This window comes from Phyllostomus discolor, chromosome 8, assembly GCF_004126475.2.
Source record: "Phyllostomus discolor isolate MPI-MPIP mPhyDis1 chromosome 8, mPhyDis1.pri.v3, whole genome shotgun sequence".
Lineage (NCBI taxonomy): Eukaryota > Metazoa > Chordata > Mammalia > Chiroptera > Phyllostomidae > Phyllostomus > Phyllostomus discolor.
The window spans coordinates 14397300-14418169 of record NC_040910.2 but is presented as its reverse complement, the minus strand read 5'-3'; the positions used below and the strand labels follow the sequence as shown (position 1 = coordinate 14418169).

The following is a 20870-nucleotide window of genomic DNA, read 5'->3' as shown; positions in this document are numbered from 1 at the left end:
CCATGCACACGACGAGCCTTTGGCTCTCCTCCTTGTGTACTAACTCAGTGGCATGCCTGTGGGAATCTGTATATGGCACTTTGACAGAAGTGGTTAATAAATCAGCTCTTCTATTAAATAGCATTTACTTTTATAAATTGAGTTCCATTAATGTGTGTGGTAGAATACGAAGATGGAGACAAAGACTCTGTCTCTATCAAATGATGTTACAACCTATTCAAATTTACTTTCTTACACAGCTTGATATAAAGTGGAATGATTTAGGCAGTATCTGCAAAGAGAAATTGGATTGAGTGTTTCATTTATTGAGGCTTTGGAAAAAATGGATTTTGTTGAATTCAGCTAAAAGAAAATATTTTTTAAAATCAGTTTTTGTAACTAAATTTGGAATGTCTTTGAAATGAATATAGAATGCTTTGGTGTGATACACATAATTTTTAGACCACACATGTTATTCTCTCTTATCCCTCACTTAAAAGTAACATATGCAATTAAAAATTATTCATAATTATATACTTATTTCTAAAATGGAAATAAGTAATTTCCATTTACTTATTTTTAAGTAAATGGAATAAGTAATTTTCCAAATTACTTGTAAGTAATTATTGAGATAACTACACATTTGGGCTATATTTCCTTTTGAGACTAAAATATTTTATACAATAGAATAGCATGTGTTTTTAAGAGAGAAATACTCTTGTCTCTCTCAGACCGCAAACTTAGACTATAGATGTTTGAAGAGGTGCAGTCAGGCATTTGAATACAAGATGAATTCTTGCTTTATTTGGTAAACAGTTATTTCGGGCTTGCTCAGTGCCTGGCACTGGGTGAGGTGCTGGAGATGCAGCGGGGCCGGTCAGGTTTCTGCCCTTAAGCACCTCACGGTCTGATGGAAGAGACCGCAGGTAAATATTAACAGGTAAATAACAAATAGACATAGGGGCTGTGTGAAACAGATGGACTATGACAGCAGTGGCTTAAAAAGTTTTTCTACTGACTCTTCATGGTAACTAGAAAGCCCTCTTGGGTGGAGAGCAAAGTGGGGGCGTCTAAAAGAAGGTGTGGAAGCCTCAGAGCCAGGCTTCACGACAGAAGTGCGGGGAATGAAGTGTGCCTGGAAGCCGGGTGGGTGGCGGGGGAGGGAGGGGCAAGGAAGACTGGAGAAGTATTTATGCGTTCAACACATTTGTTGTGATAGTAATATGGCCTCTGTATGTGAGGAGCTTACATTCTCACAGGAAATAAATATATAATTGTGAGAGTGAAAATATGTAGGCAAAAGTCGGATTGTGCTTATTGGCAGACATTTAGGGAGGAAACGTTGATAAAATTCAACCTTGGGAATGCTGGGGCTAGAGCAATGTGAAGACCAGGTGGGTAATATCCAGTGAAAATTAGGAGGATTTTACTAAGGCTGTTGGTTTAACTAAGTAGAGCTGAAGAGAAAGGCCTATAAACCAAAGAGTCGCCAGTTCGAGTCCCAGTCAGGGCACATGCCTGGGTTTCAGACCAGGTCCCCTGTGGGGGGTGTGCTAGAGGCAACCACACACTGATGTTTCCTTCTCTTTCTCCTTCCCTTCCCCCTGTCTAAAAATAAATACATAAATAGAAAAAAGAAAAAAGAAAAGGAGCATACCAGGACCGGAACTATGAAAATGCTAACATTCAAGGATACAAAAAGATTATCCAATGAAAAAAGCTGAAAGGGGGGTGGGGGGACGTAGAAGAGTCAGGTAAAGGGGAGGTAAGTAGTGATGGAAAGGGACTGCACTTTGGGTGGTGAACACACCATACAGTAGGCAGAAGACATATTACAGGATTGTGCACTTGGAACTCACATAATTTTATTGACCAATGTCACTCAATACAGTCAATAAAACAGTAAAAAATAACATAAAATGCAAAAAAAAAAAAGAAAAAAGCCGAGAGGAGCTGCCGTAGGTAAGAAAGTCGAGAGAACACGATGCTGCAGAGGCCGAGACTGGCCGGGGGTGCCCGGCGAGGACTGCAGCGAGCTCTCCACGCGCCCCTGTTGCGGGTGTTCTCGTAAGCACCTTATTCAGTGAAATCTGAACTGAGGCAGTTCTTGCAGATAGTTCAGTCACTTTCCGGAGTAATCATTTCTAAATTTATAGATTGGAGACTAATGAGATTATTTGTTTTAACAGCAGGAATTCCAAATTTTCCTACCGTAGTAGTTGTGCCAAGTAAGAAGATTGTGAAGAGGATTCGTGTTTCACAATGCTTCGAACTGCAGGGTAGCGTCCTGCTGGTGCACACTTGAAGTAAACGTCGAGGTCGGTGAGGTTTCTCTCAGGAGCGTTGCGCCATGAGGTCGCTGTCGCAAGTGCTCTTCTTCCTCAGCAGCTGTGGGAGAGCTGCAGTGCTCCTTGTGGGCAGTGTGCGAGCAGTCACGACAGCACATGGCAAAGAAAACAAAACACAGAACGAAAACACTGTTTAAGCCATGGCAGGATATAATGCAATAGAAATCTGTGCTTACAAAAGGTTGAACGATGTGGTTTAGAGATGCAGATCATCAACCCCTTTTAGTACGGAAAGTCTGCTGAGCCAGGGTGGCCGTTGGAGCAGGGCAGGGGCGGGCCGTTGGCTGAGAACCGGGCACACTGTCGGGAACAGCAGGCGTTCGGTGAATGTCCGGCTCTCAGTCCGTAGGCTGCCACTGGCCCGTGCCTGTTTAGTTTGCTCCAGAGAGATGATCTGGGCACATCCAGCTCCTCCTCTCAGAGAATTTTTTAAAATTTTAATTGTGTTAAAAATGCATAATATGACATTTACCATCTTAACATTTTTTAAATCAGTAGTGTTGAGGATATTCACATTGTCATGTAACAGATCTCCAGAACTTTCTCATCGTGCAGAACTAAAAAATCGGGATCCACTAAACAACTCCTTTTTATTTTTCCGTCCTCTCTGTCCCTGCAAACACTGTTTTGTTTTTGGTTTCTGTGAATCTGACTACTTTAGATACCTCATATAAGCAGACTCACGGAGTATTTGTTTTTTGTGACTGGCTTATTTCGCTTAGCACAATTTCCTCAAGGTTCATTTGGTCTGTAGCATGTGACAGAATTGTTTTCCTTTTGAAGGCTATTTAATGTCCATTGTGTGCCACATTATGTTTGTCTGTCCATCTGATGACAGGCACTGGAGTTGCTTCCACCCCCTTGACTGCTGTGAGCTGAGAACGCTGCCACCCACGTGGCGTCACAATCTCTTGGAAACCCCACCTTCAGCCCTCCTGGGGTCTGCGCCCAGATGTGGGACTGCGGGATCCTACGGTCGTTGTGTTGTTCATTTTTTTCTTCTGTCAGAATTGTGACTCCCAAGAGGTAGACGAGTTAGCTGGGCTTCTTCCTGCAGAAACTTTTGATTGAATCCTAACGGCCCTGATGAGAGCAGTGGTAGCGACAGAAAGATCTGCAGCAAGCCTCGCGGAAAACCACCTGCTGCACAGTGAATGGTGTCGTGATTTTAAAGTGCATCTTCACTGAAGTGAGCCCACTCAGCACCTTCGTTTTCTTCTTAGCCTCTTATTTTATATGTGGAAAACGAAGAATTAATAATCTCCAAGGATTAGAGGCAAATGGCTGATTTTTTTTTAATGGGACCAGCGTTAGTTTGGAAGAGAAAAACCAGGATGTCAGTTTTGATGCAGATCCGATGGACCGTTGTAGAATTGTATTTGAGTCATTGTGTTCGCCACTGTCTGTGCTTCTGGTTACCACTGCTGTTCGTTTATTGAGCACTTGTTACTTGCACGTCACTGAGCTAAGCCGGCACCACTCGCTGTTTCACGTTCTCGCTCCACGCTCCGTGGTGGTCAGAGGTAACCATTCTCCTTATGTTCAGATGAAGCTGAGACCTAGAGAGGCCACGTGAGCTTTGTGCCGTCTGGCTGACTTTGAGTGTGAGAAGGTTAGAAGTGAAAGGAGCTGGAGAGGTGCCGTCGCACCGGGAGCCCACACCTTCTCGAAAGGGACAGCTGCTGTGCGTTTTGAGCCTTTGTCGCACGTGGGAATGTAGGTCCGTTGTTGCCAATTACACTTTTTAGAGGGAAATCAGTAATACAGATTTGAATGGGAAATTCCCAATTTTTAAAACGTGTTGGTAAAATGTGGTGTGTTCACAGGCTAGATGTGGCCAAGGGCTACCAGTTAGCAACTTTAATCACGTACAAGCCCATCGTACAGAGGTACCACCTGTCCAGTGTCACGCTGGAAGTCAGTGGTACAGTGGGGTATCACTGTGCAGTACATATTCCTTCACCTTTTTCTCCTAAAATCGCATTAAATTATAAGTTACCAAAATACTGCTTTGCATTATTAAGAAAAGTGGAAGTGTGTAGCTAAGGAAACAGGCCAGTGAGTGACAGGGGATAGATTGACTGTAGATTTTTGAAGTATGCTTAAAAATTCTTTAGTTTTTAGGTGTGTTCTATTGAAAACTGATGGGTACTTGTAAAGCTGACACTTTGGGCGTGCACATTTGGTCATCCAGACAGTGGCCGTCATTCACTGCCGAGAAGAACCGGGCGGGGAAGCCCTGGGAAGGCCTGGAGAACTGCAGATGCATGCCCCTAAGTGGAAGGAAGAGGCTGCACACTGGGTCATTCCAACCGCGTGTCACGTTGGGAATGGCAAAACTGAGAAGACAGTTTAGATTGGGGCCTGCCCGCAGTTGGGGGTGTTTGGAAAGGATGACTAGGCAGTGCGCAGAGGACTTTTAGGCTCTGTATGATACTGGTGCATACATGTCATTATCTGTATTTGTCCAAACCCGTAAAATGTACAACACCAGGAGTGAACTCTGATGTCAGCCCTGGGCTTTGGGTGAAAGTGTGTCAACGCAGGGTCATCCGTTGTGGCAAATACTCCTCTTTGCTGGAGCATGTGGGTAATGGGGGAGGCTCTGCTTGTGTGGGGCAGGAGGTGTGTGGGAAGTCTGCCCCTGCCTCTCAGTTTTGCTGAATCTAAAACTGTAAAGTCTTTTTTTAAAAATGAAAATACAGGTATTCCTTGCTTTGTGAAAGTGTGTGTTATGCCACTTTACTGTCATGAAAGAGCTACTTTATTACCTGTTTTCACTAACTAAAAGAAATCCAAAGAGGATTTTTACTTTTAGGAAAAAAGGTGAAAAGCAAAAATAGGGTCCGGGGTTTCTTTTGCAGAGAGCTTCGCTGAGGCAGGGCGCGCCCCGGGCACCCAGTGCGGCCCCGCCAAGCTCCCTCCCTGTGAACCGCACTCAGCGTCGCGCCCCACAGCTGTGCACTGTGCCTCCAGGGTCTTACGCACCTTTAGCATGACGTGTTCTGTGGTATCAGAAAAGCCTAAAGGGAGCTCATAGTGTGTTGCCTCAGAAAAGATAATGACCAAAGGGGTCGTAATTTACCTTGGAGGAATGGAGACTCATAACTTGCCTCTTTTCATGGCCCCAGAGGCGAAAAGCTCAGGTTAAGTACAATATGATAAGGAAGGCACTTCAAGGAACAAGAACAGCTGAAGAAGGAGAAGAAATCTCTGCTTGCCTTTACTCTTCTACCTCAGTATGTAGGTAGCTGATGCACATTTAAGGTACTACAAGGATAAAAAGTCAAAATTTTTCTCAGCTTGTCTGTAAAATCTAGTTGTTAAACGTTAGCTTTATTCATTTTAAAACTTTATTATTTCCCTGCAAAAGTTAGTGATAGGCACTGGGAGGTGCTTCAGGCTTTAAAAATGCTTTTTGACCCCTGGCTGGCGTAGCTCAGTGGATTCAGTGCGGGCTGCAAACCAAAGCATCACAGGTTCGATTCCCAGTCAGGGCACATGCCTGGGTTGCAGGCCATGACCCCCAGCAACCTCACACTGATGTTTCTCTCTCTCTCTCTCTTTCTCTCTCTCTCTCTCTCTCTCCTCCCTCCCTTCCCTCTCTAAAAATAAATAAAATCTTAAAAAAACGCTTTTTGTATGAAGACTTTATTTATGTTGAAAGAGGATTGTCTAAGGCAAATACGGAACTCAAATTTAAAAACTTTGTTCACTGAGACCGGGACTGTCAGGAGCATGGAATCATCATGGCTCATTGAACTCCATTTAACCTGGAGCTGGAGCCGTTTGAAACCCGCTGCTATTCCCCTGGAGTCGGATTGTCCCTGCTGCTGAACGCGGAGTTCTCTGACCTTGGCTCACGGGGCAGAAACCCAGTCTGTTTCATAATCTGCACTCTGAGTTTTGAATATCATATTCAGAGTGGGACAGAAGGATGAGCCCTGAGCCAGAGGAAGGAACGTGTTTCTAGATTGTCTTTGCAACATGCCGCTTTAATTGTGGGTTTGGGAGCCTGTTAGAGCAGAGTTGGAACCTTGTTACTACCAATTCTTTATTTTGTGATCCGGGGCAAGTTTCTCTGTTCGCTCTGAGCCCCTGTTTATTTACTTAAAAAATGAGAATCAGTATACCTGTCTCTTTTGGGTAGTTGTGAAGATTGAATGAGATAAGATGTGTAAAAACATCTGTAATACACCAAGTACATGGTAGGTTTTTCAGTCAGTGTATGTTTGTGTCCTTCCATACTTCCTTTTTTCTTTTCTTTTGTGGCTGCTTGCTTTATCCTTACTCACACATGACTTCACAAGGTCAAAATGTATGGGATAAATGTGTCCTATCTTTGTTAAGGCATGTATGGTCTCGTGATAGTAGACAGTTGTTTTGGATCTGATTTCTCACTGTTGGGTAGAAGCAGGGAGTGGTTTAAACACGTTGATGTTGGTATTTGGAATTTCAATATCAATTGTCCAAAACTAGACAGAGCATATATTCTGTGTGGATTTTCTAGTTACTTGTTTTTTATTTTAATAAAATATCCATCAGCATTGGATTAAATATATGGATTTAATCCTTTGAAACTGTAGCATCTGTGACATACTATTTGTGGCTTTTGGAAGGACAATTTTAATCTTTTTGATACGACCCAGTTAATAGCATGAAATGTACTTGATCACATGTTGACCCACTGTATCAAAATACCAGATGTCCTTTTACTCACTAAGGTGATAGTTCACTAGCTTGGACACTTCCTTGGGTTTTGGACTCCGTTCTTGAATTTTTTGTGCTTACAGTATTTATCTTGATTTGATTAATTTAAAATATAGCAAAGCTGACTTAATATTGATTGCTCTGAATTCTACTTATTAGCCCTCCTACTTTCTCTGCAGGATATGTTCTTTTAAACTAAGACAGTATTAATGGTAATAACTTTATAGAATGGGAGACATAAGTGGGAACTTTAAAAAATGTCATTTATGCATATCTTAACTGCAGTGACTTTTAGCCAGGCCATTATTTTTTCAAAAAGTTCTACCCTAATCGTACAAATATTTTTACAAACGTTTCCACCAAGCAGTGAATGAAGCCCTGAGAGTCACGCTAGCCAGGCCGAAGGCTCGCATAGCAGGGAAGCTGTGGGTAGTCATTGAGACTTGGAAATGCTCCTGTTAACAGACATTTGCTTTTAGAGCACTTTGTCCTGACAGTTGAAGAAATTGCTTCTGTTTGAAATTTGTAAAGCAAAAACAGAGGTAATCACAACACAGTCTTTACTATAACATATGTTCAATATATGTTAAGTTGGTTCACTAGATCAAATAGTTTAAAAAGATTACTGTATGAAGTTATTTAACTTATTTTTAAAATTCTTCTTTGCGCCCTAGCGGGTGTGTCTCAGTGGCTTGAGAGCCAGCCTGCAAACCGAAAGGTCACTGGTTCAATTCCCAGTCAGGGTTGCAGGCCAGGTCCCCGGCTGGGGGCGTGTGAAAGGCAGCCCTTCAGTGTATCCCTAACACATTGATGTTTCTCTCCCTCTCTTTCTCTTTCCCTTCCCCTCTCTCTAAAAATAAATAAATAAAATATTTTTTAAAAAGTCTTATTTGCGAAAAATTGATATACCTTGACACGTATAGTATTAAGACAGCTTTTCATTTCTCTGTGGCCTGGCATAATAGACAATGCTTTTGGCTTAGAAGCTGAGAGCATTGTGTGTTTGCGTGTGTGCGCAGGTAACAGAAGCGTACAGGCCTGTGTGTGGAAGATCATGTACGTGAGAGTGCACTTGGCTTGGGACCGATAAGAAAAAACTGGAGTATTGTCTTACTGTTAATAAAACTTCAGTGTTGATACAGTTGTATGGCTATCAAAACTAACTCATTCACTCCTCTCCCAATTGTTGCTGGGTAAATAATTGGGTATCATTCTTTCATAGAATGGTTTTCAAGCTCAGCCGTGCTCTGTGGTCCGGTTGTTATAAGATGACCCTGAGAGTCGACTGGGGATTATCTCACATTTTTTTAGGCCTGCTAACGTTGAAAGACCATAATTTAGCAAACTACACAGATTTCAAACCTCTGTTTTGTCCCCTGTTAGCTGTGAGAGACTTGGGGGACACATTCCACCCCTTTGAAACCACAGATTGCTCACACAAAAATAGGGAAGTAATGCTCGTTTCACGGGATTCCTGGGACAGGTAAGATAAAGTATGCAAAGTACTTATTCATATTGCCTGCCACACAGTAAACACTCAATTAATGCAAATTCTCTCCTCAAAAATTATTTTATTTATTTATCTTTAGAGAGAGAGGAAGGGAGGGAGAAAGAGGAGGAGAGAAACATCAAAGTGTGGTTGCCTCCCACACCCACCCACCCGCCACCAGGCACCTGGCCCGCAACCCAGGCACTTGCCCTGACTGGGAATCAAACCAGCAACCCTTTGGTTCACAGGCCAGGACTCAATCCACTGAGCCACACTGGCCAGGGCTAAATTCTCTCTCTTTTTAAAAAATATAAATAATATTCAACAATTTAAAGGTTTTTTGAATATTTGAAGTACAATGCACATATATTTCCGCATTAGTTTTTAGGAGAGTAGTAGTGCTTTCCGCACCTCTGGAGAAATCTTGATTAAGAACACAAGGTATTGCATATTACAGGTTGAAAAATATTTTGTTAACACGTTTTTTTCAGTTACAGTTTACATTCAGTATTATTGTGTGTTGGTTTCAGGCATACAGCATAGTGGTGAAACAGCTACGTGCTTTACACAGTGTTTCCCCTTGTACTTCCGGTGCTCGTTTGGCACCAGACACAGTTGCTGCATCTCACATTTGTTATGTAGCTGTGTGAAGCATACAGGCAAATCTACGTGTAGTAGCCGATTGTTGTTTTCAGAAGCTTCAACATATTTATGGTAAACTTCCATAAAATAGAAAGTACTCTGTGTAATTTGTATACCATAACTTATAAATTAATTCAATTTGAGAAAAATACAAAGTTTCTAACAAATAATATACCACCAATTTGGGGAAAGTGACATTACTCTGGTCTGTTAAGATAGACTTGAAATCCCACTAGACACCAGCATTGTCATGTTTCTGAGGTTAATTGGCTGCACTCAGTTATAGGTTATGAACGGCCCCCCCCTTGAATAATTCACCAGGCCATCGGGCAGAAAGACCAATAGTTCACAGGACTAACTGACCTCGTCAGTGTAATAGAAACACTTACGAATAAAATTCTCTTTGCCGACCATGCCGCAGATGCAAACCCTGGAAGAGACTGTTAGGCCCTGTGGCTGTCCTGGGATGCTCTGACTGCCAGCAGACGCGGGGGGGGGGGGGGGGGGGGGGGGGGCGGGTCTTGGTGGGCAGAAGTGGGGGGAGGGAATGTGAAAGTCCTCTGGGAGGAAAGTTTGGGAGGGAAATTAATTAGGCAAAATGTTAGAGACACATAGCTTTAGAAAAGATTTTAAACATCTCAAAACTCCAAAAAGCAGTGTCTGTGAATCCCTGTAAAGGTAGTGTCTTTAAAGTTTGCAATATTTTTTCCCTTCTTGTTCTCTGTCTCAAGCCCCTTTGTATGGATTGGGATACGATTGCAGGGAGCTGTTTGCTGAAAGGTGAGAACAGGACTTGGACACCGCCTGGCACTGTAAAGAGGAGGCAGCACAGTTGTCCTCCTGCAGGCTTGCTCCCCTTAGCAATATAAGACAGATATTGCCTGAGGCACCACTACAGCCTTGAATCTGAAATGGCTGTTTGTTTACTTGTTGGTAAGTTGGCTGAGATTTGGATTTGTGCCAGAGCAGGGGAAGGGAGAAATGTTAGAAGAGACAGAGAGAACTGTCGCTCCCTAACAAATTTTGACAATTCGCTTTCTCTCTCCTGCAGTCATGATGCAAACCATGCATTTTATGAAAGAACCCCCAGAGCAGCAGATCAGTCTTTCTTAAAGAAGACAGATGTTTTCAAATGCTTTAAGAAGTTTAGTGAACCACTCTCAGGGTTTGGTCTTTACAGGAAAAAAAAAAAAAAAAAAAGAACTTTAGCTTAAAACTCCCTGGGGGAGGTGGGTCCCTAAGAGGAAGCTGGGGAAATGGTGCAGCAGACACCAGCCTTCTCTGTGATGCTGTGGAAGGGTAAAGACGTTCCTGTTGCATTTCCTTTTTTAAGAAAGGCATCCTTTACATTATAAGAAGACGATCAAATTGTTAAGTGGGCTTCAAAAATAGTAATAAAAAAAGATTTATAACGGAAAGAATTGATGGTATATTTCACCTAGAGTAGGAAAGACAATGTGTAATAAGGGATTTTGTGGTTTTACAGCTCAGTGCATGTGTTTGAAAGCTGTTCTCTCAGCAACGTGGGTGGCAGGTTATGCTACCATATAATGTATTGTAGTTGGCTCTCCCCACTCATCAGGGTTAGTGCTCAACCATTCGGAAACTTTTCTCATTGTTCTATCATGTGAACCAAGACTAGTGTTGAATTCCCAATAACTTACCAAAAAAAAAAAAAAAGGCTTAATTAGAAAGCTTGAAACTTGATTATATCTTTTTGTTTCAATACAGTGCAGTATATATTAGTATTTTATCTATTATTACCGTAATTTTTCAGTCAAAAAGATATCAAAACCAAAACTTTATTCTTTTTAAAGTAGGTTTTACAGAAATCTGTATGCTGGATCTTGCCCTTTTTTCTGTATTAACACTCTGTTTCCATCTTAAGCATTTTGCTTTAGACGGACCATGGCTCTTGGCAGCTAGTGCATTTTTAGCAAATAATACTGTTTCTAGTAAGAGAAAAAAAAACTCAGTGTGAGGTCCTTGTAAACTGAACCTTTGGAACATTACTTTATCCGCCCCCCCCCCCCCTTTGTGCTTCTTCTCTATTTGTGTAATGGTTATAAATTACATCCTTTGAAAGGAAGAATTAAAAACATTTTGTTTCGTTATTTTCGTAGTCGATTTTTTTTCCTTTACCTGTTATTTTAAAGATATCCAGAGGAATAAGCAATTATGATATTGAAATGCCATTGTGCCAGCACCTCCAGAGCACAATCCAAAAAACACAGAGAACCGCCCGCCGGGCCGTCTGCAGTGAGCTCGTGTGAGCGGCAGTGTCTGCTCGCGCGTCGCCTTCCCACCGGGAGTTCCTCTCGGAAGAAAGGCTCTGTGTTTCCCGAGCGCAGTGTGGCATTTGCTGGTCCTTATATTTTTAGTTTGTGAGGGTTTCCGTTTGTAAGAGCAGCTGCGTAGATGTACGTCACGTGGTTGTCACTGGCACACCAAGAAGTGGAGGGAAGAAAGGCTTATATGCCTCTGCAGTAAAAAATAATGAAAAACTTTCAATGAAATAATAAAGTTTTGAAGGGAGGAAATAATGCGCTTCTTTGAGATCTATAGATGAAGAAGAATTGATTTAAATATTGATTTTACCCTTTAAAGTCTATTTTAGGTGCATATAAAAATACAGAATTCCTGTATTTCACTTGAAATTCGGATGCTTAAATCTGATGGTGGCTTCTTTACAAGTTTGAGTTAGTAAGTTTTTTCAACCTAACCTGTATAATTAATCAAGGAAGGAATTAGAAAGTACATTATGTATCCTTAGATAATTTTTTTATTTTTAATCTTATTTACTTCATTTATTTTTATTCTTGTTTTGCTTCTGGTTATCACATCACACACAGAGAGCAGATTTGCAAAATGTGGCCCCGTGCATTGGCAGTCTGGACCTTTCAGTCAGACGCATCAGAAAGAAAAACCATTTACCGGATAATAGGGAACTTCAGGGGTAAATTTGGTGAGATGGGAATTGATGTCCAGTCTTCGAGTTTATTTGAGTCATTCAGCATCATTTGTTTTTTCCTTAAAACTTTCTGCGTAGAAGGTATACACATCTTTGCTGAAACTAGGTTTTTACCCACTTGAGCTATTTTTCACTGAGAGATAATTTCAGATTTATTTGCTTCTGAATTTTATTCCGAGTTTCCTACTCAATTAAAAGCACTTTTGCGTTTCGTGATAATTGCATGGATCGTTTAATGGTTGTTTCTGCTGGTTGTTAGAACGAGGGGACTGCCTGTGCGGGACCAGTCGCCACGTTTGGGCGGTCGGTCCGGTGGGCAGAGATGCTTGCTAATCTCTCACATGTCTCAGTTCGCTCTGGATTAGTCCCGGCCTTACTTTCAGTCCTACAGACGCAAAAGATTGCCACCTAAGCCAGGCACACCTCACATGCACCTCCAGGAAAGGGAGGAAAGGTGGCAGTACCCTAACAGGCTGGTTTCGGGAGGGCCCCGGACGCCTGCGCCACCGGGCCTCACTGCTCACGGCCGCCTGGCATGCCGCCACCTCCCGCCGGATTGCCTGTTGGGGCTCTCGAATGCAACGAAAATGTCCGTGCTTTGTCTCCTCGGTTGTCCCTGATTGCAGTGTTAACAAACAAGTTAACACTTTTCCCCTCAAAATGATAGTAATTTACATCATGATGAAGTCTAACTTCATAACATCTAAGTGCTAAGTGGTAGCCTTAGTTTAGTGCTTTTAAAATTCATGTTAAATAAAATTCATCACTTCTTACTCCAAAATATTCATTTTATATAATTCCTTAACTATTCAAGACAGATGTTTTAGATTTGGATAAACACTTAAAAGTAAATTATGAGGGTTTTTTGTACTTTTATAAACAAAATTTGTTACATATATGAGTTATGGGACCGATGGAAATCACAGATCTTGCGAGCAGAATGTGTGTGTGTGTGTGTGTGTGTGTGTGTGTTGGGGGGAGGTTAGTTCAGCTGTTTTGACAGCCTGTTATTGAGAGTGCGAGAGATGTTTACATGTAATTTTTAACAGACCTGGAGGTGCGTGTTGGGTTCTCACCTCTGCCTGGTCCGCGACACGCGCTTCACGTGTTCCCCGTCGGGCTCCACTTCTGGGTCCCACGTCTGCTCGGCAACGACGGGTGTCCTGCCGAGACTCCCGCTCCTTTCCTTCCCAGCCCCTCCCGGCCCCGCAGCTCTTGAGAGCATGCGCAGCATTATAGCGTTGTGAATTGCCAATATTCCTTCACTTACTCTGCCATCAGAATACATGCTTCTCATATTTGTGTCTCGGACAGACACACTTTATTACTGTGATGTTCAGAGTTTGGCAGGCTTCGTCCCGCGTTGGCTAGGTTGCCCTCAGCACATCATACGGCCCCTCTGAACTTCTGGTTCCTCAGCTGTGAATTAGGGATGTGGTGTTGGGAGGGTTACAGCAAATGGGTGCTAAGTGCCTGACCTGTGGGAGCAGCTCAGTAAATGGTAGCTCAAAGGAGCAAAGCCCTGAAAACTGGCGATGTTTTTATAGGCTGTAAAAGCACCCACTGGTGTACTTTTCTGTGTAATCGCATGAAATTGGGGAGTTTCAGCTACACATAACTGTCGGAGGTACTTTAAATCTTAAAGTTGATAAAATCCAAGTGCATGGGCTTTGGAGTCGTCTTACTGGGATTTGAGTTTCCGCTCTGCCACCTAACTATGAACCCTGGAAAGTTAGCTTCTCTGTGTCTCAGATTTCTTGGTATAAAATGAAGGTGAAAATCGTCTACTTCATAGGCCTGGATAAAATCAGTATATGTAAAACTCTTAATACTGTGTGTGGCAAAGAGTAATTGTTCCAAACATGTTAGTCGTTGTTGACCGTGATTATTTCACAGAAAAGGGAAAAATCATAAAGCCAGAATGGAGTCAGCTTTAATTAGTGGGTGTCTTTTCCATCCACTTCTAAAGAATTCCCATTACTTTTCTTTCTAGAGCCCTTCAGAACTCCACGTCTCCTAAAGATGGATTTAGGATTGCGTTGCACTTGGAATTCTGCTTCTTATTCGTTGCCTCCATGGGATCATGATATCATTGCAGCAAAGATCTTTAGATGTCTCTTAATCAGATGTACCTGTTGAGCATGTCACTTGCTCCTCATAAGTCTTGTGTTCGTTTTTAACGGTTCTTTTGAAGGAAGCTTGACTGCGAAAAGATTTTTTAAAGGCTTCATTGCCCTACTGAACTTTTTTTAAAAAAGGTAATTGGGTATCCTGCTTCCACTGGACTTTTACAATAAGCAGTTATTTCCTTAGGGGTTAAAGGACACACAGAAAACGTATTTTACAGTGATTCTTTGAGATCTTAAACTCCTGACGCCTCTGTCTATGTTTCAGTGGTTTGTAGCCTGGCAGATGCCGCCACACAGCCCGTTTCCGTAGCTGTGATACCGATACGTGTGCCTAAAGGCTACTTTTAACCTCTCCTTGTTTTGAGAAATTACTTACTATGAAAATTCATGGTGACAGAATGGCAATGTACTTTTTAATTGCTATACTTTAAGAATTACTCATGCCTATGAAAAGTCTAAATTTGTGTAATTTGCATAAGATTTTCTCATAGTTATTGTACATTCAGATAGTTTCATATTTGTCCTAGGATAAAACAAATTCATGTGAAATGTAAAGGAAATATACACTTACTTATTTTAGAGCCCATTCAACAGCAGATCTTCATGTACCTGGAATAGCAAGGACTTGGAGGAGGCTAAGCCTCCTTCCCAGCGTGCGGAGTTCTGCCACTGTGTGCTGGAGGCGGTGCACTTGTTTCCTCTGGGTGCTCAGCGCCCCCCCCCCCCACAGGCCATGAAACACACGCGGGTTTTGTGTGTGTGCAGCTTTTTAGTGTAAAGTGGGACTCTGTGAGCATCCCAGAGGCTGGGAGTGTACCCTCTTCCCTTCCCCATCACAGTCCTTTTCCTACCTCTTAGAGTTAACCATGGCTCTAACTTTTTGTGATAATTTCCTTAGTTTTTAAAAATATTTTTATTGTGTACGCATATTTTTACTGCAGTAAAACACAGCACAGGTTAAAAGTCTGGGAGGACTGCAGTAGCCTCTGGAACAACAGCACTTCCCCTCCCCCCCATCCGATATCCCTGTCCTACTCCCAAGGAGCCATGCTCTCGGCGGTGTCAGCCTCACTCGCTTTCGTATTTCCGCACACCACATGTAACAGGTGTCTGCCACAGATAAGTACGATTCTACGCAGTGTGTCTGTAGCTACCTACATTTAAAGACGTGAGCTAGTGATATCTGGCTATGAAACATCAGGTTTAGCTCCGTAATCTCATTTCTTCTCCACTGTACTTTCCTTCTCTTCATTTTCCTAGTGTAGCTTTTCATGGTATTTGCTGAAATCATTATGCACATTTTCATTATTATAACCACATAGACATTATTTATACCTGATTTACATCATGTTCTATGCTTAAATTCACTTTTTCTGTGATTTTTAGACCTAATTTTATTTTTCTTTAATTAACAGTTGCCTCGTTTTTCCTTAGTTTCTAAAATGTTACCAGTTGTCAATATATTCCTAAATTCTCTAACAGACGTATAAAATATCTCTTGAAACAGTCACATATACTCACTCTCTTGGTTCCACATTTTCTTCTCGGAAGCATCCTTCCTGGACCTCCAGCTCAGTGACTGTGTGGGTGTGTCGTGGGGGTTCAGGGGGAGAAGCAGAGCGCTGGGGCGTGGTGGGGGTGTGGTGGGGAGTGGCAGTATGTGAGCAGGGGTTTGTTACAGGGAGTTTACCTTACACCAGTAGGGGTTGCTTAAATCACCTGTGAAACTGTTTGCACGTGGGATGCTGGAGCTCAAAGTCCACAGGCGTGGCTGCTGCTTCACTTCTGCACTTCCAGTCTCTCTGAAAATATTTCGTGTCCTGCCCACCAGAAACATGAGAGGAAGGGAATCCTGGGAAGTGTAGTTTAGGCTGAGCGAAGGTGGTGGGTTACCAGGCTGCCATAGGTGGCATGAGAAAGCTCCTCTCAGAACTGTGACCTGCAGGAGTAATAGTTCTTTTTTTCCAAGCAATTCATTTAATTTCAGTTAATTAAAAATTTTTTGGCATACCTGCACACAACAGGTGATCCATTTTAAATGAAATACAGTTAATATCTCTTTGCCATCTCTTGATCTTTGGAATATTTTCAGAATCAGCTTCCTTCATAGTGTAAATTTGTTTTCACGTTGTTGCAGATTATATAACAAAGTAGGTGGAAGACCACTCAAGGTGAGGCCGAAGAGGCGAGCAGGGTGAGCATCAGCTCTAAGTCTGTGCTCTTCCGCTGGCCCCTTCAGAAATGGCCTATTAAGAAGGAGATACAAAATTTTAAATCATCAACATATACCCGCTAGAGGTACTTGAAGTCACGGGTCTGGATACAGTTGTGGAGGACAGTTTCAAGGACCCTGTTAGCTTAGCATTAAGAAGTCTTCACTTCATTAATCTTCAAATTTATTGATCTTTACTGAGGTACCAGTTATTTTTCTTGTCATTTACTAGCTTTAGTAAACCATATTATGTATTTTTTGTATATAAAATTATGTTTCAACTACAATATTTTATAAAGTTTTAAAAGCCTTAAAATTTAAAACAGAAGTAGGTCTTGGTCAGGCACATTCTTAGATAAAATCCAGAATATATTAGTAAGCTGTACCAAAGAACTGTTCCTAGGAAGAGCTGATTTGTCAAGGTGGCGGGTCACTGGTGACTCTGACAGGGCTGGTTTCAGTGGTGGGACAAAACTCAGATTGGAATGGGATGCAGATAACTAGCAGGTGAAAAATTCAAAGAAAACCCAAAACTTTTCAAGTGAGTGACTATATGGAGAAAGGAGCTGAAAGTGGGATATGGCGGAAAGAAAGAACAAGGAGGAATACAGAAAAAGATTATCTTTTCTTTAATCCTCACCCAAGGATGTTTTTTAAAATTGTGTTTTGAGAGGAAGGGGGAGTGAGAAATATTGATGTGAGAGGCAGGCGTTGATTGGTTGCCTCTCGCGTGCATCTGTGCGTCTGTGCATCCGTGCGTCCGGCCTGGGGATCGGTGCCCTAGCAGAGACTGTACGCATCTGGACCACATCCGGACCAGGGTCGCACACACCCACGTCGGGACGGGGGTTCGAAGCTGCAGCCCAGGTGTGTGCTATCCAAAGAAGAAGACCCAGTGGCATTCATTTAATTGTTTTTCTGGAGCAACTGGTGGGACCCCAGTTTAGAGTCTTTGACACGCCTTGCCCTTTGATTGTGCTGATAAGATAAACTTATATTTTTTGCAATGTCTGTAGTTCATTTTTGTCCAGTGATTAAGATAATTTAAAAATCAGTGTTTTTTTAAACTACTTCATAACTTTAGGAAAATTTGTAGAAACTTTGGTTTACCATTTGACTAATGATTTTCCTTTCCTTGTTAAGTAAGGACAGTTTGGACTCTTGTTTAAAATAAAATTTAAAATTAAAAAAAATTATCTGGCATTTCTTAATTGAAAAACATTTAAAATCTAGATTTTAGGTTTAGATCATCATCTAGAATAGATAAATAGATAACTAGATCACTTACTAACTATGTCCAGAAAGAAAGCTTTGTTTGATGCATATTTAATGACTGATTTTCTTTTGTTAATATCCTTATAATTTATGTAGAATCTGGTTGTTTTATAAGTTTGGATTGTTACGAGTTTGGAGGCATATTTCTTGAAATGAAATATTTTTGAAAAATGTTAGATTCTTTTCCTGCTTGTATCAGCACGGTCTTTGATTGGATGGATACATTTGTACGTGTCTGACTCGGACACCAAGACTAGCTACCAAGATGGCACATGTCGTGTGCTTCGCAACTGGAAACACAGACCGCGGTCAGAGTGTCCAGTAACTGATAATAGTTACCATCCTGGTGTCATTCTCTCAGTGAGCAAGAGGTCAGTTTCTAAGTCAGCTTTATTTTTTTATTTTATTTAAAACTTTTGGCAGTTTTTAAATTACAGTTGCCATACAGTATTATACTAGTGTCAGGTGTACAGCACAGTGGTTGGCCATTTGCACACCTTGCAGCGTGACCACCCCTAGAAGCCTGGCGCTCCTCTGACGCCGTGCACAGCTTAGTCAGCTTTAGGGTGTGTTCATTGTGATGAATGACGTTCATTGGGTGAAAACCTAACCTGACTTTTCTTTTCCTGGCAGCAACTCGAATTGGTGGAACCAAGTGGCTGGATTCATGTTCCCTTGACCGATAATCACAAGAAGCCAACTCGCACATTCATGATACAGATCGCTGTTCTAGCCAATCACCAGAACGGAAGAGACACCCACATGAGACAGATTAAAATATACACTCCAGTGGAGGAGAGCTCCATTGGTAAATTTCCCAGATGCACAACTATCGATTTCATGATGTATCGGTCGATAAGGTGACCTGGGGACAGGACTGAGGTCATTAAACACATCTTTATTTTCTCTGGTCAGCAAATGTTGTATCTGGTATCCTCATTGAAAAGGCATCAGTCATTTTACATTTTTGTACACATTAAGAAGTATTTTATTGTAGCTTTAACAGTCAATTTTGTGTCATACTATCTTTATTTTCTTTAAAATACAATAAAGATCACGTATTTTATGTTACTGAAAATGGATTTGAAGCCAATCATTAAATTTTTCATCAGTAGGTACTACCTTTAAAACGACAGAATTATTGTTTTTTTTTCTCTCCAGAGGGAACTTATTTTTTTGATATTGGGCCTTTTTAAAGGCCGTGCCAAAATAAGCTTAGCATTAGGCGTCTGAAGAGAATCACTCTGATTTGGGGCATGGGGTTAGCTGGGTCATAATCACTTCCATGAGATACTTTCAACCCTGCGGTCACCTGTGCCCTGACACCGTGTCGGGGATCGGCCTCACGCTCTGCTGTTCATCTCCTGTCACCGCTGCCCTAGCAGAGTGACTTTCAAGTTTGTGTCTGACACTGAAGCATTCCTGGGGGACAGATATGTCTCATGAAATTTTTAAAAATGTGTGAAATTGTTCTTTATATGTAAAAAGATATTAAAGGAGCTTAAATGTGTTTTCTCTCCATGGTTTAAAATGAGTAGATTTGATTTTGCATACTTTTTTTTTCTGTATCTGTTACTTCTGGGGAGGATGCTTTTGTAGCCAGAGCTTCCCCAGATTGGCTGTTATTTGGGAAAGATTCCTTGGAGGTTCTTGCATTACTGGAGAGACTGAAGTCTTAAATGGTAACGTTTAAAAAATAATTTTGTGTGTGCTTTATTCTGGCAGAGAGCACTTATTTACATGGATACTCGCAGGGGTGTCCAACCTTTTGGCGTCTGCACCGCACTGGAAGAAGAAGAGTTGTCTTGGACCACACATTAATTACATTGTGACACGTAGTCAGAAAAAGAATCTCATAATATTTTAAGTAGATTTACGATTTTGTGTTGGGCTGCATGCACAGCCGTCCTGGGCTGCATGCAGCCACAAGCCACAGGTTGGACACCCCTGCAAAGGTTTTACTTTTCTCACTCAGCGGAATCTGGGCTGTTCTTTCTGAGTTTCACAGTTTCACTGTATGCGTTTTGTTGTCTTTGAAGAAGGATGGTAGGTGATTTACAGAGTCACCAAATAGGCTGTAACTGACCGAAACTCATTCGGGATCAGCAGATAAATCCCAGTAGAGGTATGATGTGGGATGCTGGAAAGGGCGGAAGAGAGGATTAAAGGAAAAACACCTGGATTGGAATTAAAAGTGAAGGAGAGAATCAAGGAGATAAGAATAGGAGTACATGTAGGCACTAGGTGGTTTGCTTTATGTAGTCCAATAAGGGAAACATTCATGTAAACAACAGGGTTTAGTCCAGGAGACTGAGACCTCTAGTACAAATACAGAAGGAGCCATGGCCTGTGGCTCAGTTGGTTGGAGTGTCATACTGTATGCCAGAAACATTTTGCAGGTTTGACCCCTGGTCAGGGTGCATGTGGGGGGCAGCCAGATCAAAGTTTCTTTTTTTTTTAAAGATTTTATTTATTTTTTTTAGATAGAGGGGAAGGGAGAGAGAAAGAGAGGGAGAGAAACATCAATGTGTGGTTGCTTCTCATGCACCTGCCACCAGGGGGTCTGGCCCTCAACCTAGACATGTGCCCTGACTGGGAATTGAACCTGCCACCCTGTGGTTCACAGGCCATTGCTCAGTCCACTGAGCCCCACCAGCCAGGGCAAATCAAAGTTTCTTTATCACATCAGGTGTTTTTTTTCTCTGTCTCTATCTCTGTATCTCTTTCCCTCTCTCTCTCTTTCTGTCTATCTCTCCCATTCTCTCTCTCTAAAATCAATAAAACCATATCCTGGGGTGAGATTAAAAAAATACAGAGGGATTTATTAATAATAGTGTTACTGCTTGCTAACTGCTTTGAAAAAATCTGCTTAAAAGGTAAAAGGAGGAAGACTGATTATTATTTACGTGATCCAGTCAGTTTTCCCCTACTACTAATAGTTTGCTAAGAGATTTCTAGAATTGGGAGGGGTTAGGAAGAATGTTGAGAAAATCAGTGTGTTTCTACTTCCCCTTGGCTGGCTGACCACCTTATCAGACATGGGAAAACTCAGTACCTGAGGATTATGGAGATAATGCCTGCCCTTATCATAAGGATTATTTGAAGTGTAGATAGA

The 20870-nt window shown here is 41.8% G+C and overlaps 1 protein-coding gene across 3 annotated transcripts in view; it reads left to right on the top strand.

Annotated features, from left to right (window-relative positions):
- Nucleotides 1–18780, top strand: part of ANAPC10 (anaphase promoting complex subunit 10) — a 38758-nt gene extending 19978 nt beyond the window's left edge. For all 3 annotated transcript variants that reach the window (XM_028520359.2, XM_036031848.1, XM_036031849.1), the window contains exon 5: nt 18389–18780. In XM_028520359.2, the coding sequence (XP_028376160.1) occupies nt 18389–18619 (231 nt within the window). In that variant the 3' untranslated portion in view covers nt 18620–18780. The remainder of the gene's footprint in view (nt 1–18388) is intronic.
- Nucleotides 18781–20870: the final 2090 nt, after the last annotated feature.